Source organism: Chiloscyllium plagiosum, unplaced genomic scaffold (assembly GCF_037043375.1).
Source record: "Chiloscyllium plagiosum isolate Xiang-an unplaced genomic scaffold, Cpla_swu_hap1 HiC_scaffold_32, whole genome shotgun sequence".
Lineage (NCBI taxonomy): Eukaryota > Metazoa > Chordata > Chondrichthyes > Orectolobiformes > Hemiscylliidae > Chiloscyllium > Chiloscyllium plagiosum.
In genome coordinates, this window is record NW_028270170.1 from 22,899,539 (window position 1) to 22,926,217 (window position 26,679).

At 38.4% G+C, this 26,679-nt stretch overlaps 1 protein-coding gene across 14 annotated transcripts in view; it reads right to left on the reverse strand.

The window, feature by feature from the left end:
* hdac5 (histone deacetylase 5) overlaps positions 1-26,679 on the reverse strand; it is a 438,683-nt gene that overhangs the window by 42,807 nt on the left and 369,197 nt on the right. For all 14 annotated transcript variants that reach the window (XM_087977867.1, XM_043675117.2, XM_043675114.2 and 11 more), the window contains 3 exons: positions 23,986-24,119; positions 20,070-20,190; positions 19,663-19,712 (listed from right to left, as the gene is read on the reverse strand). In XM_087977867.1, the coding sequence (XP_087833993.1) occupies positions 19,663-19,712; positions 20,070-20,190; positions 23,986-24,119 (305 nt within the window). The remainder of the gene's footprint in view (positions 1-19,662; positions 19,713-20,069; positions 20,191-23,985; positions 24,120-26,679) is intronic.

The window sequence follows — 26,679 nt, forward strand, 5'->3', positions numbered from 1 at the left end:
TGTCACTTGAATCAATGGGAATCAGGGTTCTTCGTTAGTTGGAGTCATACCTAACAGATAGGGAGATAGCTGTGGTTGTTGAAATTCAGTCACCTCAGTCCCAGAACATGGCAGGAGTTTCTCAGACTCAATATCTTCAGCTACTTCATCAATGACCTTCCTTCCATCATGCAGGCAGAAGCAGATGTGCTCATTTATGATTGCACATGTTCAGACCATTTGTAATCCCTTAGACGGGGTCCCAACTTGTGCTCAAACGTACCAAAACTTGGAAAACTTGGGCTTGTAAGTACCATGTAACATTTGCACCACACAACGAACATCTCCAACACAAGAGAATTTAAACATTTCCCCTGACATCCTTGGGCATCAGCATCACTGAATGCCTGCTATCGACATCTTGGAGGTTACCATTGACAAGAAACTGAACTGGACCAGCCACATAAATACTGCGGCTACAAGCATGGATCAAAGGCTAGGAATTCGGCAGTAATTAATTCACATTCTGACTTCTCAATGTTCGCTATCAACAAGAGATGTATGAGGAATCCACTTGACTGGTACCCCCAACCATTATATTTCACATTTACTCTCTCCATCACGAATATACAGTGATAGTAGGGGTGCACAATCTACAAGATGCAGTGCAGTAACTCATTGAGGCTCCTCCAAGAGCATCTTCCAAACCAGTGACCTTTACTGTCTGGAAGGTCAAAGGCAGCATACATGGGAACACCATCACCTGCATTCCCATCCAAAATATGTACAACCCTGTTACCATTCTTTCACTGTCACTGGGAGAAAATCCTGGAATTACCTCTCGAACATCATTATGGATGCGCCTACAACCTCAGAACTCTAATAATAGAAGAAGGTAGCTTACCACTGCCCACATTCCATGAATGTAAAACAAATTCTGTCAAATATACCTGATGTTTGCGTAAAAACAAGTTCATAAGAATGATTGAACCCAAATATCAACCAATATTCATGGAAATTATTTTAATAAATAAAACATGTTTCAGAGATTGGTATCCATGTTATGGCGTACTTGTAGTCGAACACGAGGTTCCTCAGTAATAAATGTTTGGTTTGTATGAATCTGAACTTATGAACTGCAAAAGCACAGCAGGTCAGGCAGCATCTGAGGAGCAGAAGAATCTATGTTTTGGGCATAAGCCCTTCATCAGGAATGAGAATTCCTATGAAGGGCTCATGCCCAAAATGTTGGTTCTCCTGCGCCTCGGATGCTACCTGACCTGTTGCACTTTTCCAGCACCACATTCTCCACTCTGCTCTCCAGTCCTCACTTTCTCCTAAACTTATGAACTGGATGGTTTTCCATCTCAGATGCAGCTAAGGAAAAACTGAGGCATTGAACTGTTTAATCTGAAGTGATATTTGTAAGGGTTCTGATTATTTTGGTGCCCATATCTCTATCAGAGATTGATGTGTAGGATCAGGTTCACACATGGAGTGGTGACTAAAATATGGAAATTAATAAGCAAACAACAGAAGAGAAAAGCAAGTTGTTTCAGATGGTGTAGAATTTAGCAAAGGATCAAACTGGAAAATAATCCAGAAAGGAAAGTATAACTATCCAGCAATTTTATTTATCTACACTGTACATGTAAAACTAAAATACATTTTACAATTATATCTCATGTAAGCCTCAAAGGCAATGGTATTTTTTTAAATCAGCATTACTCTCTGACCACCTAAGTTTGTATACCACTGTCAGGTAAAAGTCAACAAGATCCTGTTCCAGCACGAAAATTCCATTTGGAAGAACAGAGCAGTATATGAAAACCAAGATTTCAGCAAGTTGCTTCCTGAAGTTGGGGATGGGACCCTAAGAACCACAATCTCAAAATGAAATTTTGGGGTTGTGAGCTCTGAGGCAGCAATAACTATCATGAAGCTCTGACCAAATTATAACAGCTGTGCACCACACCAATGGGCCTCCCTCTCACAGATCCCCTCAGTGAGAGATTTCCAAGACTCAAAATGGGGTCGCGCCGGGAAATGGTTTGGGAGGCACTGCCAAAGCACTCAATTAAATAACTTCAGTTGTTATCCCTAGTGGAAAAACTATCAAAGCTGAGCTTTATTGTCAAAAACTGGACCCATGTGCATTCTCAGAATTAGCATCTCCTGGCTGAGGTAGATGTGGACTATTGCTGGAAATTAAGACTTTGTGTGCTTTCTTCTGTTGTTGTGTCTTGATATTGATTTCTGTTTGGCATTGTTTATCAGCTATAAACATGTCTATAAATATTAATGGCTATTAACACTAGTGCTTGGAAGTCAAATCTCCAAAATTATAGTTCTTAAAAAAAAAGTATACAGTGCGAAATCTGGTTCAAATTCACTGAAAAGAGTATTAAACTGTTCATAAGTTTTTTTGAATAGATGGAATAACCCAAATGAAGTACTGTGATCTGTTTGAATCTATCGATAGTTGCTTTAGTTGTGTTTATGCTTTGTAAATTTTAATTAATATTTTTAGATGTTCTTCTCATTATTGGTTGGAGAGCACTGCATGGGTTCCATGGTATTTGAGTATATATTTTAAAAGTAAAAAAGTTCCATTAACAGATCAAGTTTTGGTATGTAGTACGTCTAAGCTTACCTATGGAAACTGGCCTTTTCTTTAGATATAAGTGAAAAAATAATTAAGAAAACTGAACCCGAGAAGCCCTTAAATTTAATCACTCCCAAAATTTAAGAAGTGGAATCTCACTAACATAAAATTATAGAGCGGTTTACTCAAACTCTCCTAAATTGTTTGTGGTTAAACTGAAATTAAATGCCTTCACAGTGAATTGGGATCAGGTTTCATTTATTTTATTGATTTAACTCCCCCCAGACACTTTCCTAGCAGTGGGTGCTTAAAACTCCTCTCATGCAATTTGGCCAGGTATAAACTTAATTAATGTTCAACTCATATGATCATGATGAAAAAAAAAGAAATAATGCAAGGTTGAAGTCCAAGCTGCAGGACCAGCTCTGAACCAGCAGCGAGTACAAAGCAAACAGAAAAGGGCAAAATAGGACTTGGAGATCTTGGTCTTTTGCCTGGAGTCATATCACTTCCTGCCCATGTGTTATTGAATTTCAATGGCAGGAGGGTAGCAGTAAGCAGGATTTGATTTGATTTATTGTTGTCACATATACCAAGCTACAGTGAAAAATACTGAAAAGGTTGTGGAAGAGAGGGCTGGCACGAGCATGCACTGGGACTGGTCCAAAAGGTTCACCACCATCAAGAATGCACGAGTACATGCTGTACTTGCTGTCATGGAACTGCCAAAATCATCGTGAAGAAGTTTTCAGGGCAGCAAAGTAGTAAGGCCATCATGTTGACTGTGTCAAAGGCCATGATCGGGTATAGAGGTCTGTGTTCTGTTGTTAGCATGTAGCTTGAAGCTAACTGAAAACACCACTGAAAGGCTCCTCAACCTTTATAAAACTGAATTGACTCTGGCAGCAGATCCTGACTGAGATCACTAAGTGGTTCAGATAGATTCTGGTGGTGAGATTACTCCAATTGTTATACGAATGGAGTTTCCATTTTCCCATCAAGGTGAAAAGTATTGGAATAATTATATTCTTATAGTATGGCTCCTTACTTCCAAAGGCAAATAGAGCTCAGTGATCTTCTTAAACGGACATGCACTATCAGACCTCAGTTGGGATAAGATCAGTTGGGAGAGACCAACTGCCAAACTGGAATTTGAACAGGTTTGCCCTAATTCTTAAACTACCAACTCCTTGGTCAAGGAAGCCCACCATGGAAGGACACAGATGTGACTGCATGAGCAAGCAGCACTTAAAACACTGGCTTGTGCAATTTATCACCTTGAAACACCATCCCCACCCCACCTCACCCAACACTGAACATTTAAAGAAATACAGATATTTAAAGATTCTAGCCTCGGGCAACTGTCTGTGTGGAGTTTGCATATTCGCCCTGTGCTTGCGTAGGTTTCCTTCGGGTGCTCAGGTTTCCTCCCACAGTCCAAAGATGTGCAGGTTAGGTGAATTGACCATACTAAATTGCCCATTGCGTTCAGGGATGTGTAGGTTAGATGCATTAGTCAGGGGTAAATGTAGAGCAATAGGGTAGGGGAATGGGTCTGGGTGGGTTACTTTTCGGTGGGTGGGTGTGGACTTGTTGGGCCAAATGCCTGTTTCCACACTGTAGGGAGTCTGATTCTCAGAGGGAGTACATAAAATTAAAAGGAAAATAGCTAAGTGAGTGCATGGGATCTGCATGAGCAAGCTGACTTCCTTAAAGTGCTGACTCATGCAATTTGCCTTCTCTCCACACAAAGATCAAAGAACATTTAAAGACAAACCACAGAAGAAGCCTCTTTTGAATAAAATTTCATTCGTGGGAATACAAATACCATGGTATTCATTATCTTCCCTAAATACACCTGGGAAATTGATGGTGAGCTGCCTTCTTCAATACAAATGAGTGGTTTGTTGTGACTTTTCAGAGGAGAATTAAGAGTTGATCACATTGCAATGGGAAGTCATACACAGGCTAGTCCAAGCAAAAATGATAAATTTTCTTCTCCAAAGAACATTAATGAACCAGATGAGTTTTTAATGACAATTCAGTAAGTTTATGGTCACTATTGCACAAATTAGCTTTTTAAAACAATTAATGAAATAAATCTGGAATAAAGTTCCTTAGCTATCATGGCAAGATTTGAACCCAAGGTAATCCAATCTCAATCTCAAGATTTAAACTTAACAATGGACACATTTTCATTATAGTTGCATTCACTACATTTTCCCTACTGTGTACAGTAGTTATTGAATATATGTACCTTTAAGCTCAAGATTTCATGGTCATTTGCAAAAAAACTTTACCTCAAGTGATTTCACATTTTCCTGACTTCCAGTTAGTTTAATATTCCTTTTCTTGATGTATTTAAAAATATTCTCTCTCCTTTGTAGCCTCATTCTTCTCTTGACTTTGTAGTCTCCACTTTCCCAAAACCATTTCTCCTTCATATCCATCTCACTTGCAGCCTCCTTCACCCTGCACTGACAGCCTCCTCTTTGCCTGCATACCCAAATAGCCTGCTCCTTCCCACCACTCCCCCCAATCTTCTCCTTCTCATGCCACCCTTGAAACCTCCTTTACACTCCCAACTCCTGGCAGGAGGCCGCAGCTCCCAGACCCAACTCATAGCAATTCATGGATCTGTCTACTGATAATTCTTAAGGTTTGGCTACCATCAACAGTCTCCCCTTAAGGCTTGATGGCAATCCATGTGGCTTGGTCCTGCTGACAGTAACATTAGTGACCTACTCACCACAGCCACTTATTGACCCAGTTGCTCCTCCAATCACAGGTTGTTTCTCAAGCAGAAGGGAGAAGCCTGTGTTTGAATGAGCCCAAAAGTGACAGGATTTTGATGGGAGGAGGAACTCCTCATCAAACTGGTCTGCCAAGAACAGGGACAATATTGCTCTAATTGGTCACAGAGAAAATGATGCTGGTTAATCCAAAGCCCTGAAGATATGGTCCCTGGAGATTAGCAACTACCTTCTCTCAGGCTTTGCCTTAGGCATATTCATTCATAATGTACAAGTCATTAAACTCAAAAATGAACATAAAAACAAGAAGGTAATGTTGGGCCTTAGCTAGGCCACAGTTAAATATTTTCGCAATTCGGGCACTCCATTAGATGAGCAATAGAAAAGTAATGGCAAGGTTAAGTGTAGATACTTCACTGGAAGTGATCTGGCATAACCTGACGATAACTGTATACAAATTTGTCAAGTTATCTTTTGCTGATTTCTAGAGTAAGCAAAAAATTAATAGAGATAAATGTAGATTAAATACAATAGAAGTAGGTTTAATTATTATTATTTTCCGAAGTGTCTTTTTGGAATATTGCATTCTCTGCCATAAACATTGTTGAATCAGAGAAGTGGCAGAGACTCCAAAAATAGGCCCAGTTTCTGCCTACTGTAACATTCGGTTTTGTAACATCCTAGGGTCGAACTATGGTGCCTCCCATGGTCCCTATGACATCATCTTGTGTGCGTAACAGATGGTTACAAATGGAAACCTATAGAGGTAAATATTAGCTTCTCTTATAGATGTCATTGTTGCCTTCATAATTTATGGTTTAGTCATGACCAGTGGTGTGATTGTTCCTAAACTTTTAGGGGAAACACTTGTATTTTGCGTTGAGTGATGGTCCCTTTAAAACTCAGTTACTCGAGGTTATGACTCTTGATAGCTTCATCAATGACTAATATGCTTTGCAGATAAACAGTAGAGGGTGAAAAAGCCAGTACTAGTTAATTATGGAATGTGATTCTGTATTCAAGCAATTTAGCTTTTATAACAAACTGAACAGAAAACATCTGAGTCAAATAGAGTTTACCTGAAATTTTCTGTTTTGGTTAGACAGTTATGCACTTCTGAGATTGCCAAGTTGAGAACAAGCATGTGAGGTGAAAGGGACAGTGATATTGGGTGTTAGTGTTCAGATGCAAAACTCCAGAATTAAAGAGTATTAGAACCAGGAGAGTTCTGACCAAAGCTGGAGATGTCCAGGTAGTTTGCAAACATATGATGGTTAAAAGAGATTTGAAGAAATATCTTTTCTGGAAATAAAAGCAAGAGTCCAAAAGCTAACAAAGGACAACTCAAAACAAGTGGTTAATTTTCCAAACTCTGTTCAGTACTTGAAATGAGGTGCATATGAAAATGATTGTAGAAGGCAATGTGATTTAAAGAGTTCAGTTTAAATTGTAAGTGACTGAATTCATTATAGTTTTAAAATTGGTAATACGGTTGATTAAGTATAATTATTGAGATTCCTGTTCTTTAATCTTGTTCTTGTTAAATGTCTTGATTTACACATTGAACATTATGATTCATTTCTTTAGCAAACACCCATTTGCCTGGATTGTAAAAAAAAGTCAATGATCTCTTCTGACAGCATAACAAATGGGGATCTCATTTGGGATTGCAACAATGGTGAAGAAATGAAACTGACTGACTAGCAAACGTCCAGTATGACATTGAAATACAACTTAAGGTCATATCATTTTGAAATTGAAATGTGAAAATGCCTCACATAATTTAGCATGTTTTCAGGCATATCTGAATTATTGTAATGAAGGTTCTAACCAATATTATTAGTAGCATTTTACTTTTAGTGAGGACAAAATAAATATATTTCTTATTATAAGCCGAGAGAGAGTTTGGATATTATTAGGTGACCCTAATTTATCTACTTTATATTTATTGTGTCATGAGAATTGTACTTTATTTTGCTGCTGCAGTTTGAAATTTCAAAAGAGAGGTTTCTCATTTGTAGAGTTGTGATAGGTATGTGGCTACACTACAAATTAAGAGAAAAGGCTATGAAATAAAGCGATACATTTCAGAAAAACAAATTATTTGAAACCATGTTTGAATTTGTCTCCGTGGTCTGGTCTGTTACATTCCCTAAGTTGGAGGCTTTATGCAGCACACTCTAAGGAAGTTTTGAAAATCATGCCAAAAAATCCAAATACCAGATTTACATTACTTTGGCTGCTTTAAAGTTTTATTCATATGTTGGCAGATATTTAAGTGCCAAAGCCTGGAGGCTTTAAAAACTTCACTGTTTGCAACCCAGATGTCCGACAGATTCATCTTAACTTTTCAGTTGAGAAATACTGCAACTGATGTGGTTTAAAATCTAAACAATCTGTTTCATACATTTGAAGCTACATCATTAGCAACAGCCTTTATAAAATAGCTGATACTTCTAGAAAACAATGATTTAACTAAAATTCAAGTATTCATAGCTAAGGTTTATTTTCCCTCACAAGAGGTTAACTCCATCCCATTGTTATTTAGCTGTTTGTGGATAATGCAACAGAATCTACAATGCATGCTACTTGTTAATATTGGAAGAGGGCTTTGGATCATGTTATGCTGGTGAGTGAAAAGCTGATGTGGAGGCAATTTGAAACAAATGGTAAATGTTTTCTAATCAATTTAAGAAAACGTTTTTAATCTCAAAACCTAATTTGATGTAAATATAAATTCAGTGGATTTAATTATGGTGTATTGTCATTATAACAAATCCATCAACTTAAGAACAAAAATACTGTGGTGTTATGCAGCCATGGGAACAATTTGAATAGAAGAAAGGAATGCCAGTGAACCCCATCTACAAATGCATATATCAAATCAGTAAAAAATGTAAAATCCAACAGGACTGTCCCAATGTTAATATTATATAATGCAAAAAAGCGACAGGAATATTTGAAACTAAGTTTGAAAATACAAATGTTACGAAAAGAGAAAAGTTCTATTCAGAACTTCATATAAAGAAACTGCAGAGTGCAACTAACTACCTACAACAAAATTATTTGTAAATCTTGTTATACTAACAATACAACAGTGTTGCATTTGTTATACTTTCAGCAAATTAGCGTTTAAAGAATTTTAATGCAAAAAATTAGCTAGCTGATCAATGCCTTGTCACTTATGTCATTGACAAACTTAATATTCTGCTTCTAAAATGTACTTATTGTAGACAGTACGTCATTAAAATAGAAATTCAGCTTTTATCGGTGTTACAACAGCTTTAAAATCTGATAATTTGGCATATGATGAAGTGTGACATTCGGTTTCACAGTCACAGAACTGCTGATCATTAGTATGTTACCAATTTCAGCCTGGGTAGCAAAGGAAATTTAACATAGCACAGATTAAAGTGAAAAACACATCTGTGTCACCTGTGGTAATGTTAGCTGGTGAAAACCATTTCAACCAGACAATAAAAATCTCAATGCTCCATTACATGATATAAAAGTTGTTGATTATTTTAATTATGATGAAATTGATATTCATGTTGAAAAAGGGTACAGATAGTTCTTCTATAACATGATGGTTGCTTTCATGTGCAACCTAGTATTATAGAAAGATTGCACTTTAGGAACAGCGCTTAAAAAGTGTTGGCGATGTAAACGCGTTACAGCCAACACACGTTTTAAAAGTTCACGCTTTAGAAAGTGTCCCCAATTTGACAATTGTGTTACAGCAAATTCGTATGAACAAAATGCGCATTATAGCAGAATGACCTGTGTATATTTTTAATTCTGGAACAAAGTTCAGCCTTTTTCAGTTTTAGTAAAGCGGCTGTTTTTTTTTAAACTTACTGTCAACAGAAACTAAGGCTCTCTCCAGGAATATACAAAACCTATCCAATTTGATTTATTTTGAAATTTAAGCATGTGTTATGAGCAAAACATAACTAACAGACTTTTATATTTCAGTGATTGATCAAAGTAGAGTGGTAGGAGCTTTTTTTATGAAAAGACTTTAGAAGACTCAGAACTGTTACAACGTATAAAGAGAAACTTGACCCATTCTGACTCCACTGGCTCTCTGAATGAGCATAATGACGTAATGCCATTCCCACACCCTTCGTCATAAATTCTGCATGTTAGTTGTATTTAATCAATCATCTAACATTCCCTTGAATGTCTCGATTGCACCTGTTCCACCACACTTCAAGGCAATGTATTCCGATCCTTAACTATTAGAAAAAGATGGCCTTAAATCTTATTTACTTCTTTTGCAAATCACTTTAAATCTGTGCTCTGTTGTTCTTGATGCTATTTTGAATAGGAACAGTTTCACCTTTCCTACTGTCTCTGGTGGCCTCATGATTTTGAAAACTTGAATCAAATCTCATAGCGTCCTCCTCTCCAACGACAATAGTTCCAAAGTCTCCAAATCATCTTCATTACTGAAGTTTCCCATTCTTGAAACCATTCTTATAGGCCTTTTTTCCATTGTCTCCAACACATTCACATACTTTTAAAACCTGCTGCTCAGAAATATATGTAATAATCCAGCTAGTGTCTTACGTTGATTTAGCATAACTAATGCTTTTGCATCCATGTCCCTATTATTACGCCTATTACACACTATGTTTTATTAACCACTCTACAGTGTATGATAGCGGTTCAAGAAGGCAGGTCTCTAACACCTTTTCAAGGGCAACTAGAGATGGGCAATAAATACATGGTCAGCCAGTGACACCCAAAACCCACAAATGAATAAATACTCTCTGCACTTGTCCTGCCAACTTTAATAATTTATGCACATGTACATTCAATTCTCAATTGCCTTTTATTCGAAAAGTGCTATTATGAGAAAGACTTGGTTATGGATTATAAATGAAAGAGAGAAGATACGCAGGGTGTACTCATTTTAGCACTTAAAAAATGTTTTTTGAAGAATGGGGAACTTGAGTCTATAGCTTTGTTATGCTTAACTACAGAACTAAAAATAAAATGGAACTTTGGTCCAATTTTTAAAATAGGAAGTGTTGGAAAAACTCAGCAGGTCAGGCAGCATCTGTGGACAGAGAAACAGAGTTAACATTCCAAGTCTAATCTGACTCGACATTGAAAATTTCGGCATTGGTGCTGTCAGGCCTATTGAGATTCTCCAATCTCTAGCATCCACAATACTCTGCTTTTATGCTTAAGAAATGGAATGGCTGTGATGGTGACTGGGAGCAGGGTTTTACATCCTTTAAATAAAAAATCTGAAGGGCTAAAAGTCAAACTGCTCGCATAGAATAGTTTTTTTTTGGCTAGATGCACCTTTTCTCAGACAATTAAAAATTAAACTCATCACATTGTGGTGATACAATGTTAAATAATTTTATAACCTAAATTTATAAGACAGGATAGTAAGAGCAAAGTCATACAGGGCTTGCTGAGTATTATAAACTCCGCAGGACCCTCAAGTACATTTAATTGGCAATCTGACCAAATAATTTGATTCAGTTGCATCTGTTGACATGATGTAAATGTTTGTTTTGTTCCCATTGTACATGGCTGTGTCAAGATGAAGCTGCTTGAATTTTCTTTGCAAGATAAATGGCGTACCAAATTACCTTTGAATTGGGTTCTGATTACTGCTGCCTGTTGCCACAGAGCAAAGGTGGCAGCAGTGTCATTCTGAGGTGACTCTGTGAACTTAAGGCATGTCATGCACACATTTTGTATCTTTCTAATGCTATCATAAAGTCAATACTCTGAGCATGCAAAACTGGCCAAAATGTCACCACTACCTTTTGCTCTCTTTCACTGATGGATCACACAGGGATCGGAGATCAGTAGAGTAACTTAATAATAGATATGCGTGAGTACTGTTCTTGGACCAGAATATAAGAGCATGGCCTTTAATGTATAAATTTAAATTAAATTGTAATCATAAACTCTCTGTTACACAAAGATGATTTCCTAAAACAACTGGTTTTCTAATACACTAGTCCACATTCTAACAAATTGCAAATATGGCCAGAGACAAAAACTGTACTGTCCAAGAGCTATAATATGTTTAATTTGGTCTCCTAGATTAATTACAACTACCTCAAGATTGGAGAGGGGTTTAGCAGGTGTTCATCCTCCCTAGCAATTAATTGAGAGTTATTTGTTCTTTTTATACCTCTTCCACGGACCACATGGTACCAGGTGGGTAAGGAGTCCTCTGACAACTTATTGAGAAAGCTTAGACAGACAGCTGGTCTTTATCGGTCACACTTTCCTGCGCAATTTTCAGTGTTCCAAAGTATGGCTTCCCAGGCCCTCAATGACATGGGCTATGCTGAGAAATTGGAAGAATCTTGAGCAATACTGAATAAGGCCTTTTTCAATTATGAGACTACATTTCCCAAATAAGTCATGAATGTCCTGAATGACTGGTGAGAGATATTAATGAATATTATTGTGATTTTTATCATCCTCATTACTACCTAATCTTGCCTCAGTAATACATAAGCTCCCATTTTCCAATCCATCAGATAAAAACTAAAAATCAAGAATTCCGGACAGAAGTGTGAGCGTTCATTGCACACTCCATTCACATGCACCCTACATCTATGGAACTTTTACCCTATACAAGCCAGCCTCACCACATACTCGTGGCACAACTCTGTTCCCTTAAACTTGGCTTCCACACTTTGTTGTTGTACTTTGGAACACACCAGTATTTTTTATTGCAATGCTGCTGCAAGGACGTGTGTAGATACAGTTACCCTGCACGTGGACTGGACCAGGGTGCATCTCGAATCCTTGCTTGCTCTCTTAGCACTCATTCACAGCGCCTACTGAGATACTTATAATATCTCTGTCTTGTCTTGCACGTCAGTGGCACCCTAAAGGCACAGGACTTTGACTTAACCTTGCAATTTAACACAAACACAAAGCCATACAGCTCTTCATGCTTGTCAGCAGTTTTCAGTCAAGTGCGTATATATGTTACTCTTTGGCACAGTGCCATGGCAATCTCACAATTACACTATGTAGTAGCCACCAATGTGGTCAAAACACGATGTGTGCTGCAAACAGATGTTCGTGTCTCAAAGTCTAAGAGTAGTCGCCCTCTGTCAAGGGAGACAACCTTCAGTTAGTGACAGCTGGCACAATACATCAATAAAGCATTCACTATCAATCCAAGAGTTGAGGCACAGTCAATCAGCCACTTGGGGAAATCAGTCAGGGTCGAAATTTGCCTATCTTGGCTCTTCCTGCCCGACTGTGGGATGCCTTCTTGTGCAATGTGAAAGAAAGGGGGGTTTGTATGAGAATTAAAGTGATGGCATCGGTGCCAGTGCTAGTGCAGGTGTGCAAAGGTAGTGAGACGTCCCCAGTAAGTGACGAGGAGACGTAGAGGCCATGCAAAGTCAGTGGTGTATGGGTATGGGGTGAGTAAGAGCAGTTGATGGAATTTTGCATGTTATTGTGACAGTGAGGGTACAGCATGAGCCTTGATGGGAGGTTGATATAGAGCCAAAGATATAGTGAGTGAGTGGTAGCAGAGGTGATAGTGGCACTTACCATGGCGGAGTAGAAGTGGTCACGAGGCATTGCTGTGTAATCCCCCAGTTGATTGAGACTGTACTGACGCAAGTGACCATCTCAGGCCAGGCTGACAAAAGTTTGCTCTTGTGGCCTCCTCTGGTCCTGGGGGAAACAGATGGCTCTCCTCTGCACCATCCTGTCTACCAGGGCCTCCAGATTTCTGTCTGCAAAGCGGCAAGCCACTTTCCCCTTTTCAGTCATATCCAGGATAAATGTCTTAAACAATACAAGGTATCTCTGGACTATCAGCACTTGACCAGATGCACAAATGCCCTTTCAAGATTACATCTGTGCCAAGGAGTTTGTGACGTCCTGGTGTTGGGAAGTACCTCTAGCTTTGGTGAGTGCAAGAATCAGACTAGAATTGCATGAGGGGGACACTGTAGGGTAGTAGGTAGTTAATGAGGCTAGTTTGAAATATCATGGGAGAAAACAAGCCAGGTTTCGTGGAGAGGCACTGTCCAGGAAACTTAATGAAAATGTCAGAGTCAGAATATTCAGTTCTATTTTACCAATCCAGTTGAGGACACCGGTCAAGATTGGTTACTCAAGTTTGTGTGTACAGTCATATCATGTGCACAGAGTGGGTTGAAATGCTCATTAAAGTGTAGTATCTAAACAATGATGTGTCAGTTGGCTCAATGACATTAAAAAAGATCATTAGGTTATAGTCCAACAGGCGTATTTGAAATCACAAACTTTCGGAGTGCTGCTCCTTTGTCACTTCGCCTGATGGAGCACTGCTCCATCAGGCGAATGGTGACTTCTGACCTTGTCCACTCCAGTCCAACACCAGCACCTCCACATCATGGTTTAAAAAGATGAAAAGTAATTAGACAAATTTCCATTTGTCTTTGTTTAATTCAAGATTTTCTATAGCAATTGGAAGAAGGAAAGTGCCTCATGAATGTCGACATCCAATGTGTTAAATTGCATGTCTAGTTTCACAAAGTGGTTAGTTTACTCTAGTAAGCACTATGAAAAGACTCAGTTGCAGCTATTAAGATCTACAGGGATCCGAATGCTATTGTGCTTAATACAGTTCCAAAGTACTTTTCATTGTGAAGATGTCTTCTTTCTATTGTTTATTTTCCTTTTAAATCCTAATTAAGCTTCCAGTTTATTTTGCTTTGAATGAAGAAATAGTTACATGAAGTGCAGAAGTAGTAGCCAAATAAACCAGCAGGTCAAGTATCGTGAAGGGTTTGTTAGGAGCTAGCAGTTGGCAATGGGCTGTTATTGGTCAATATTCACTTTTGCGGATCTCTTGCATGAGTAAGGCATCAGGAATTGCGACTCTTGAGGCTGACTATTGTCGACCTGTGCATCTTCTCCCAACAGGATGTTACCAGCTGGCATGGATGGCTGTTCTTTGCCTGTGGTTGTCAAAGTCACATATGTTTTAAACTTCGCTTTTGCTTTAAGTTGCTTCCAGCCTGCTATGAAAGACATTACTCATACTTCCCATTTTAAAATACACCCTGTATCAAACAAACCTCAATGTCTTCTTTGCCAGCTTCAATCAATATATTATCTTTGCCCTGGACTCCAACATTCAAACTGACAGAAATTCTCTCATTCACTGATCATCATAGACTGGTCTGACTTAATAATCAAGGCACCAGAAGACCAAGCTACAGGTTTTGTTAATAGGAAGAGAGATTATCTAATTAATATTTAGCTAGTCTGTTATCATTGCACAAGGAACACAAATTTTCTCAGCGAAGCAGACAGATGCCACATCACTTTCATTCTGTAAGTATCAAAAATTCCACCCTTCTGAAAACTCAAAAGGATGGCTGCTAGGTGACACTTCTACAGTATGCACACTATGATGATACCACTTTATAATCCAGTGACAGATAGTTCAGATACAAATACTAACTACCAACATTATAAAATACAACTGAGCAACTGAAGCAAAGGTTCATGTGCCTGTACAGGTCATGTGGTTCTCCACAATATGTCCCAAACCAAGTTTGTTGGATAATTATAAGGCACTACATTTTGAACAACACAGTATTTCAGAGAAGATGGTGGTTGCAGGAGGCAGAATAACAAGGACATTCATTTACTGACAAAACATCTGACAAAGGGGGTGAGGGTAAAGTAGAAGGTGCACACAACATATTGCAAACAACCAGTAAAACATGTTTCTGATTTGCTGTTAACTTCAACAAGATTTACAAAAACACTCTACATTGCAATCCTTCTTGCATCCATTATCAATCCCTTACTTCTGCACTAAAAAAAAGTGAAATCATTCTAAAATATTTATATCAATAATTTACTGACAATGCAGACTTAGAAGCAACAATGGTAAAATACTGCAGACCAAACTTCAAACATGATAAACACTGCTTGACCTAATCAAAACATCATCTTTTTAAAAATGTATTCCTCTTTTAGGTATCTGTACATAGTGCTCTTCTTGAAACCATGTTGTTGCTGCCATATGTACTAACATTTGTCTGGCACAAATGTTACTTGTCACTTGAGCCTAAGTCTAGATATTGTCCAGGTCTTATAGCAATTGGACACACACTGCTTCAGTATCTGAGAGGTTGTGAATGGCGCTGAACATTGTGCAATCATCAGCGATCATCCCCACTCTTAACCTTAGGATGGAGGAAAGCTCATTGACGAAGCAGCTGAGGACGATATTACCCTGAGGAACTCCTGCGAAGATGTCCTCGAAGTGAAATGGCTGATTTATAACAACCATAATCATTTTCCTTTTCAACAGGTATGATTCCAACCAGCGTATTCTCCCTGACTCCCATTGACTTCAGTTTTGCTCCAATTTTGCAAACGTTACCTTAATGTCAAGGGCAGTCAGTCTTTCTTCACCTCTGGAATTCAGCACCTTAGATCATGTTTGAAGCAAGGCTTCATGAGGTCAGAAGCTGGCAGAACCCAAATTGGCATTAGTGAGCCAATTATTGCTGAGTAGGCATTGCTTGATAGAAACGTAGATGTCACCTTCCATTAATTGAAAATAAACTGATCATGTTGAATTTGTCCTGCTTTTTGTGTGCAGGACATACCTGGGTAATTTTCCACATTGTCAGGTAGATACCAATGTTGTAGCTGCAAGTTCTGAAGCACATGCCTTCAGTAATATTGCCTGAATGTTATTCGGGCCCACAGCCTTTGCAGTATCCAGTGCACCCTACTGGAGGACAAGCTGAGTTCAAGCTACCACAGAAAGCAATCGAGGCCAAAATATTGTGTGGTTTCAAGGAGTTGGAAAGGGATCAAAGGGATCAAAGGAGATGGGCGAAAAGCAGGAGCAGGCTACTGAGGGGGATAATCAGCTATGGTCATAATGAATTGTTGAAGTAAGATAGAAGCGCCAAATGGCCTACTCTTACTCCTATTTTCTGTCTTTTGATAACATGTGGAATGAACTGAATTGGCTGAAGACTGGCAGCTGTGATGTTGAGGACCTCTGGAGGAGGCCAAGATAGGGTCAACCATTTTGCATTTCTGGCTGAAAACTGTTGTGAATTCTTCAGCCTCGCCTTTTGTACTGATGCTGTGTTCCTCTATCATTGAGGATGGGATACTTGTGGAGTCTCCTTCTTCAGTTAGTTGTTTAACTACCTGCAACCATTTGCAATTGGATGTGGCAGGGTTGCCTATCACAGGTAGCAGAATGGCTTAGCTCTGTCTATCATTTGTTGCCTTATGCCATTTAACAATCAAGTAGCCTTGTCCTGCAGTTTCACCAAGTTGACACCTCATATTTGTGTGTGCCTGGTACATGCCCTCTACACTGAACAAAGGTTATTCCACTGGCTTAATGGTAATGGTAGAGTGGGAGATATGCCTTCAGCATGTTTTGGAGGATGATTTTTCCAGTGCTGCTGGTCCACGGCAAGTCACAAGTGCCCAGTTTGATTTGCTAGGTCTATTTGAAGTCTGTTTCATTTAGCTTGGTGCTAATGCCAAACAACATTGAGAAGGGTATTCTCAATGTGAAGATGGGATTTTGTCTTCACAAGGACTGTATGATGGCCACTTACCAATTTTATCATGCACCTGTGGCAGGCAGATTAGTGAGGAATGACATCAAGAATGTTTTTCCCTCACCACCTGCTGCAGACCCAGCCCAGGAAGAATATCCTTTAGAACTTGACTGGCTCCATCAGTAGTGCTGCTGAAGAACCATACTTGGTGGTGGACATTAAAATTCCCCATCCAGAGGTAAGTCTGCATCCTTGCCACCCTCAGTGCTTCTTCCAATGAATGTTCAGCATGGAGGAGCTCTGATTCATCAGCTGAGGTAGTACATGGTAATCAGCGAGACTTTTCCTTGTCCATGTTTGACCTAGCATCATGAAATCCCATGGTGGCGAGAGTCAATGTTATGGTCTCCCAGGGAAACTCGTTCTCGATTGTATACCATCTAGGAATTCCCAGAAGCATGGCACTCATCCACAAACTCCATCAACAAACACATAGACCTGGACCCAATATACCGGCCACTACAGCGGACAGCTGAAACTGACAACCGGAAGTGGCAGGGACAGGCCACTATAAATGCCGGAGGAAACACCACAGAAGCGCTTCACAGGAGGCTCCCAAGCACTGAGGATGTCACCTCGACAGGGGACGAAACGTTTGCAACAAAACTTCCAGCTCGGCGAACAGAACCACAGCAAGAATATAGAATTGATCTATTTATAACTGTACATGAAAATCAAACTGGCAGAACTCAGAACTTTATACAACTTTTTGAAAAAAACAAAAAAAGACTGCAGCTGTCAAAAGATTACCCTTAATAGAGACATTATTTTATGCAATGCATTAGACTTCCTCCAAGTGTATTCACTAATGGGAATGCAGAATACCACTTAAAAGAAATAAAAGACAGATAAAGCAAACCTATCTGAAAGCAACAATCATTCTGAGATGTTGCATTGGAAAGAGTTAAATAAAGTATTCTAATTTTAGCAGGCTAATTCAATCTAATGCACTCCACAGCAAGGATACTAGTAGGCAACAATTATTATGCCAAATATTTTATCGTTGACCAGCAGGAAACAGAATGTGGCAGCATTATTTTACATCAAGTGTATCAATCAAACATAGTACAAAGAAAAAAAAGCACAGGAACAGGCCCTTCAGCCCTCCAAACCTGTACTGACATATTTTGCCCTTCTGTGCTAAAACTATCTTCACTTACAGGATCCATATATCTCTAGTTCCTTCCTATTCATGTATTCGTCAAAGTCCTTCTTGAATGCTGCTATTGTGTCTGCTTCCACCACCTCCTCCTGTAGGATGTTCCAGGCACTCCCCACCCTTTGTGTTAAAGATTTGCCTCGCAGATCTCTTTTAAACTTCCTCCCCCCAACACCACACTTTGACCCTGTGTACCCTAGTAATTGACCCCTCCACCCTGGTAAAAAGCATCATACTTTCTACTCAATCCATGCCATTCACAACTTTAAAAAGTTCTACCAGGTTGCCTCTCAACCTCCTGCATTCCAGTGAAAACAAACACAGTTTACCCAATCTTTCTACATAGCTAAAACTCTTATATAAGATAACATCCTGGTAGACCTTTTCTATACCCTCTCCAAAGTATCTGCATACTTCTGATGGTGTGGTGATCAGAACTGTATGCAATTATCCAAGTGTGGCCTAACTGAAGTTCTACAAAGCTGCAGCGTAACTTGTCTGTTCTTATACTCAATGCACCTTCCAATAAAGGCAAGCACGTCAAAGGCCTTTTTTACAACCTTACCTACCTGCACTGCCACCATCAGTGATCTGTGGATCTGCGCCCCCAATCCCTCTGCATATCAACACTCCTAAGGGTTCTGCCATTCACTGTATAATTTCCACCTGTACTCAACCTTCCAAAATACATTACCTCACAATTGGCCGGATTAAATTCCATCTGCCATTTTTCTGCCCATGCCTCCAATTGATCTATATCCTATAATATCCTCTGACAATCCTCCTCACTATCTGCAACTCCACCAATCTTGGTATCGTTCACAGACTTACTAATTAGGCTAACTATGTTTTCCTCCAAATCATTTATGTAAATCACAAACAGCAGAGGTCCCAGTACTGACCCCTATGGAAGACAACAAGTCACAACCCTCCATTCTGAAAAGCATTCTTGGACCGCTACCCTCTGTCTCCATGACTAAGTTAGTTCTGTATCCATCTTGCCAGCTCACCCCAATATTTTGTGACTTCACCTTTTGTACCAGTTTGCATGAGGGATCTTGTCAAAGGCTTTACTGAAGTTCATGTAGACAACATCAACCGCTTTTCCCTCATCAATCATCTTTCTCAACCCCTCAAAAACTCAATTAAGTTGGCGAGGCATGACCTCCCCCACACACAACCATGCTGTCTATCGCTAATTAGTCCATCTACTTCTAAATGCATATTGATCTTGTCCCTAAGAATCTTTTCCAAAAATGTCCCTACTACCAATGTGAGGCTCATAGGCCTACAATTTCTTGGATTGTCCCTGCTTCCCTTCTTAAACAATGGGACAACATTGGCTATTCTCCAGACCTCACCTGTGGCCAAAGAGGATACAAAGATGTCTGTCAATTCCACAACAATTTGCTTTCTTGCCTCCCTCAATGTTCTGGGATGGATCCCTTCAGGACCCAGGGATTTACCTACCTTAATACTTTTTAAGATACATAACACCTCTTCCTTTTTAACAGCATAATGAAAATACAAAGAGCTGTGCTTAGCTGTACTCACCCCAAGTCCACCACAGGGTAGCAGTGCATACATCTTCTGTGTAATAGGCCCTAAAGAAACATGTCAAAAGATTCCCCTTCAGATGATGGTGAAAGGCTGATATCATTTTTATTTCTTAGAATGTAATAGAAAATCCTTGATAATACATAGTTAACTACTATTTGGGTATATTCAAATTAAAATATTCAATATTCATCATCCATACAACTCAATTTTCTAAGTTAATTAAATCAGCCGAACATTTTTAGCTTACATAATGCATCATATAGTAATGTAATTCCTCCAAATCAGCAAACAAATGCCATATGGAAACAGAATTGTAACATCAGTTAAAAGACTGACTTATAAGAATTTGCTGCTTCTTTGATTTCTTTGCATTTAAATTAGAATATGCAGCAGCTACTTACCTAGCAACTTCTTACTGTCCAGCTTCTGTCTGTTCAGAGGGCTGGTGCCATATAACAATGTGTGGTGTTCTGAATGCACTGTTTGAATTTCATCCAAAGTCGCTTTTCTACCCCGGATTCGCTGCAAAAGTACAAAAATATTCACTCTGTGAGGACTGCAGCAGCATTTCTCCACCAGAATGAAAACAGTCTGCAGAATTAGTCTTAAGTAATTTATCCTATAAATGCATTTACCTTAATTAAGGTTAGATTAGATTACTTACAGTGTGGAAACAGGCCCTTCGGCCCAACAAGTCCACACCGACCTGCCGAAGCGTATACCACCCAGACCCATACTCCTACACTTACCGCTTCACCTAACACTACGGACAATTTAGCATGTTCAATTCACCTAACCTGCACATTTTTGGATTGTGGGAGGAAACCGGAGCACCCGGAGGAAACCCACGCAGACACGGGGAGAATGTGCAAACTCCACACAGAGAGTCGCCTGAGGCGGGAATTGAACCCGGGTCTCTGGCACTATGAGGCAGCAGTGCTAACCACTGTGCCACCGTGCCGCCCACGATGCGATTAATGCGATTCTAATCCTCGATTTACAGAATATGCACCATTGCAAACTAAATGTATTTTTGTACACAAGAGAACATGTGAAGAATTAGATGCTGTTTGAAACATACAGTACTCAAAGGATTAATTATTTAGAAGACAAACATTGGAAATTTCCTCACAGGGAAACCATAGTAATGAATATACTAATGCAGTCTCTGTGCTAACCCAATTTCCCAAAAATAATAGATTAAGAGATATATTCATAAATATGTAAAAATTATAGGTACATGCAGCATAAACATTTGAAACTCTGTTGATTACTTGCTAGCACATAGAGGTTCCCTATAATAAATAAAGCGACTTTTACACTGATGTTAGAATTTCTGTATTCAGTTCCAACTTCATATTCAAGTGCGACTTAGTTGCGGTCTGCATCCAGTTTTTGCCCTCTAATTTTAAACATTAAAATCATATGACTCTCAAGTATGATCAAACTTTCCAAACTGTAAATGCCAAACCTATCTTTTCTGTACAGATAAATTTATTTTGTGACTGTTGAGAGATATTCTGTCATTCAGTTTTGAAGTGTAGAATAATATTAGTCAAGAGAGCTTAGTGCACAGTTAAGTTGATGCATTTAAGGCTAATTTGTTATAAATGGTCTGAGAACAGACCAACTGGTTTGTAGGAGAGAGAAATTCCTCCCCATTTAATAGGATTATAACCATTAACTTTCTCCACAGCATTTTACAACATAATACATACTATAATTCTCAATGAGGAAACTGAATTTGTATTGTACAATCATTACTTAATTCTAAGGAGATGACATGCTGTAAGCATAACTTTAATAATTCTAATTTGCGCAACAATGATTAACATAAAAGGATACAGCAGCTGAGCGGCAACAGTTGCAGAATAGAATACACAATTCATAGCAGAGTCAACCAAGCGTTTATTAAAAAAAACGAATCAAGGTCACATTGTTAGTCTTTGTTAATCTAAGAAAGTACAAAATAATAGCTATAAAACGTGTTGCTGATTTCACCTGCACATCAATTTGGTCTATCTCTACAAAACAATGCATTGTACTTCCCAATTCTTTTCAATAGTATTTTATCCAAGTTTTTGTTTGCACATGAAACAAATACATCATTGAGACATTAAGACATTGGTGAGTACAAATGCATCATATGAAAGTACAATCACAAATGTTTCTCTACCATGTATGCACTATTATCTGGACCACAGGTTTTGTTCAAAGAACGAATGAACAATTTAAGCAAAAAAAGGCCAGAAAATGTGTTATAACTGGAAATGTAATATATTGATAAAATAAACCAGAAGTAATTGTCCCACATTGAGCCCACGTTTTCATCAAATAGTATTTTTTCCACATAATCCAAAATCAGGCTAAGAATACAGTCATGTACAATACTGCTTTTCACTAGGCAGAGAAAGCAACAACTCCTAATTGTGTGTATGGGTTGTTCAGCGAAGGATTAAAACTTAACATCACCAGAAGCAGCAAACTCTTCGGTGTCAAGTGCACTAGATTTGTTTACATTATAGGTCTTCTAACACATTACAATGGCAAGAGGCCAAAATCTCAGTTGCAGAATTTTCGTTATCTACAAGAATGCTTTTCCATTTCCCATACATTCAAACAAATTGCTCAAAAGATTGCTATGTTTCTGTCAATTATACCAGTTTCCAAGGCAAATTTACCCTCTAGCATATGAACTGAGGATAAATTAAATTCTTCTTTAGGGATTTTAATCATGACCTTTACAAGGCATTATGAGCTTACTTGAAGTCCAAGACTGAGATGACAGGACATATTGTTCAAACTCTTTATGTAATATCCCGTTGTCCTTTTCTTTTTCAATTAATAGCAAAAGGACCAGTATTTTGTGACCCCTGTTGAATAGTCCCGACAGCACGTAGGACAGGGTCAAGTAGGTGCTCAGTTATTTTTGTTCTCTGACAGTTAATTTAAAATAAGAATCAAATCATGTTTAAAGTCCAAGTTTTGGAAGTGACAAAGATTTTGTCCAGTATTCTGAATCACCTATGATTCCAGAGAAACCAACTTACTGCCAATTTGAGACTTCCTGAGTTTTCTTGGAGCTATTCCAAGTTTTGATATAGTTACATATCAACTATGTGTGATAGAGTTGAAGCATGCAACTTTTCAGGTTCTGGGAAGGAGTTTCCAGTTGAATGGCATTGTCTGACATTAGTTTAGGAATGAAAACAAGATACAAGCGATCTTGAGATAAGAAACTATATACAAGGATATTTTGCTACAGATTAGACTTCATCTTGCTTTATTCAATAATTCACTTTTAGATTAAAAAATATGTATGTGTGTAGTTTTGTGAATTTTGCATATCTGACTTGAATTTAGGGGTTTTCTGCAACTGGGTCCAACCTAATTTCCAATATGAAAGTACACAAAATTCTTGAAAGAATGCTGTAACCTTCCTGATCAATTGGCATACCTTGGGACCAAAGACAATCTAAAATCAGCAGAGAAGTTTACACATGTGCTACAGAATTACTTTACAGACCTGCTAGGCACATTGATCAATAATAGTACCAGATTCATTTTTGGGAGGTTTGATGGTTCATAATCCAAATACAAACACTAGGACAAAATTCATTATTGATGTACCAGCACCAACCTTTTGCTTGGTCAAAACTATTTCTCATTACAAAAGATACAGAAGTTTTCAAATGCTTTGGATCTGGCAATATATAGAAACCTTAAAGAACTTTACAGTTTGGCTCTCATGTTTTACACACATTCTGTAGAGTTAATACAAATACTAAAGTGGCCAGTACTTAATAACTTGTTGAGAAGGAGCAGTTTGTTTTAAGAGGAGTAACTGTCAGCCCTTACAGAAAAGCTGCAAAGTTTATTTTTAAAAATTCACACGTCCAAAGTGAGTAGTTACTTTTCAAGCTATTGCAAAACACGATGGAGTAGACTTCTCAAAATGAGGTTTTGGATTTGGTATCAATGAGCTTTGCTGTTGCACTGTTCAGAGCTTTCCAGGTCTAATTTCATATTTCCAAATTAGTCAGTTTTGAGATTCTTGGCTGATAAGCAGGTCTTTCTATACAATTCATGATATAACTTTATAACAGGCTCTTTTTCCAACTGTATTCTATTGAACTTGTTATTACTTTAATGAATCTGCATACTTAAGATCCTAATTCAGGATTGATATATTCAAGAACATTTGAGAAAACTGAATATGGGAAAGCAACTTAAGTATTATTTTCACAATGCTTATTTCAAGATCCAGTATTTTGCAAATTTTTTGATCCACAGTCATCACTTTTCCTTTTCTCTTACCTCACACTTGTTAAGTAACCCTGTTTCCTGAAGCCTGGACCAGACACTCTGTATTCGCCCTGCATGTTCTGGATGGTTGTTAGTGTTCCCACAAGTGCACTGGTGCTTCAACATGAAAGTGTCATAGACTAAACCTAGATAGGAAATAAATTAACAGAAAGTAGCATACTAGAAAAATTTGGTACCTTAATAATTTTGTTTAACAATACACCTTGAACCAGTTGATATGAGTCATACACTTTTACTTTTAATATGGACTTGCAGGTTCCATTTCATAATCAACTCGGAAGAAGTTCAAATACTTGTAATATATGATCTGCAAATTGTATATTTTCGGAATAAACCATTCTTTCATATTTTCCCCAGCATTAACAGGAATGACTCAGCACTAAGTTTGATTCTGAGCGAGAGCTTGGTGCAAGAGAAAATCCCCTCTATGTCTCCATAATAAATCCTACCATAAAGCATTCATTACCCCACTAATACAGCACATCAACTTCACATGTGTCCGTGCTCCTTCAGTGAACTGCACTCTTCAGTAATGAACAAGATACAATTTGAACTTATTGTGAATTTATATAGTGTCTTTAAAATAATAACACAATTAGTGGCATTTCAGAGGAACATTACTAAACAAAAATCATGAGCCACATTATAGGATTCTGACTGATAAAAATGAAGTTTGGAAATTAAGAAAATCTTTTCATATAGAAAACAAAAATCCTGGTGGCCTTTTTGCAAAATGGGAGAAAGCAAGCATAAGCTGTTGGGGTATGATTCTCCTTCCAGGTTTTTAACATCTGACGCATATAACCAATAAAAGAACGTAGTCAATATGCAGACACAAGTTACCTCCCTCCAAAAGGCAAAAGAAGCAATGGACTTGGATTTGCTTCCTACCAGAAGTAAAATCATAAATGTTTCTGTGAGATAAATTCTCGACAGTAGTTTTGTGCTTAAGGTTGGACTTCCAACTAACATTCTTAGGATGAAACGTACAAGGAAGACGACTTGTCAAATTCCATAATGCAGGGCTGAAATGAATAGATTTTTGAAAGCAATAGAAAAATGTATACTGGACTTCAACAAAACGCTTAAAGAATTGACAAGATGCAATTTGGGGAATTCTGGATCAGTACTAGAGTTTAAATTGCTGGAGAGTGCCAAGTCTATTGTATGGACAAGATACTGGTGTTGAATTCTCATGGAAGGAGACCCAGCTGAATCAAAAGCATGCCTCTTGAAAACTTGTTTTTGGGAAAACAGACATTTCTTTAAGCTTGTTTTTATTCTTTAACAAGATGAGGATGTCGCTGGCTAGACAGTATTTATTGCCCATCCCTAATTGCCCAGAGGGCAGTTGAAAGTCAATCACTTTGTTGTGGGTCTGGAGTCACATGTAGGCCAGACCAGGTTAAGGATAGCAGTTTTCTTTCCTTAGTGAACCAGATAGGTGTTTCCGACAATTGGCAATGGATTTATAGTAGTCGCTAGATCTTTAATTCCAGATATTTATTGAAATAAAATATCCCACCTGCCATGGTGGGATTCGAACCCAGGTCCCCAGAACATTATCTGGATCTCTGGATTAACAGTATAGTGATAATACCACTAGGCCATCGCCTACCTACATGGATGACACGTGGCTCAGTGGTTGGCACTGCTGTCTCACATAGCCAGGAACCTGGGTTCGATTCCAGCCTCCAGCAACGTCTATATGGAGTCTGTACATTCACCCAGTGTCTGTGTGGGTTTCCTCCCACTGTCCAAAGATGTGCAGGTTCGGTGAATTGACCATGCTAAATTGCCCATAGTGTTCAGGCATGTGTAAGTTAGGTGCATTAGTCAGGGGTAAATATACTGTAGTGGGAAGGTGTCTGGGTGGGTTACTCTTCAGAGGGTCGGTGTGGACTTGTTGGGCCAAAGGACCTGTTTCCACACTGTGGGGATTCAATGATTTTATGGAACAAGTAGATCATTCTGCAGAGATACCATAAAAGAAAGGACTCAATGAATGTCAGATTTTGAAATGTTCCAGATATTGGAAACAAGCTTTGATACAATGGAAAGATTAAAGACAGGCAGAATGAGGATTAAATTACCTTCAGCAAATCTGCCAACGCAGTAGAAAACAAAATTTGAACCAAAATAACAGGTGAATATGAATTCCAGAAATATCCAAAGAACAGATAATAGTTGCAACAGATGTGGTCCAAAGAATTATTATGCAGTGAACCACCAAAAATGAAGAGTTACAGTCTTCAAAATGACACCACAAAGAGAATTCTGAGGAACAGTATATGAACTATACAGAAGAGAGGAATGAGAATTGTGGAATTTGCAAAAAGCAAAGAAGGATGCCACGAAGTCAATTATAAGTCTTCCATTGGCACTCAACTTTAAGAAGTTAGTTGTTATGGATCTCAAATTTTGGAATATTCTACATTTTACAGATCTTGTGGCCAGATTTTGTCTGCTGCAATAAAACCTATTTGAGCAAAGAATCTGCCTTAGAAAAAATTATTAAGAACTGAACTTGAGACGCCAGCAACATGTCTAACTGATCATGAAGGGGAGTTTGGCAATGACACATTTAATGACATGTGGCGTGCGAAATAAGAATATCATGGACATGAACATTGCCATTTAATGTCATTTCAGCAATGGGCTCTCTGTGAAAAACGGTGACTATTG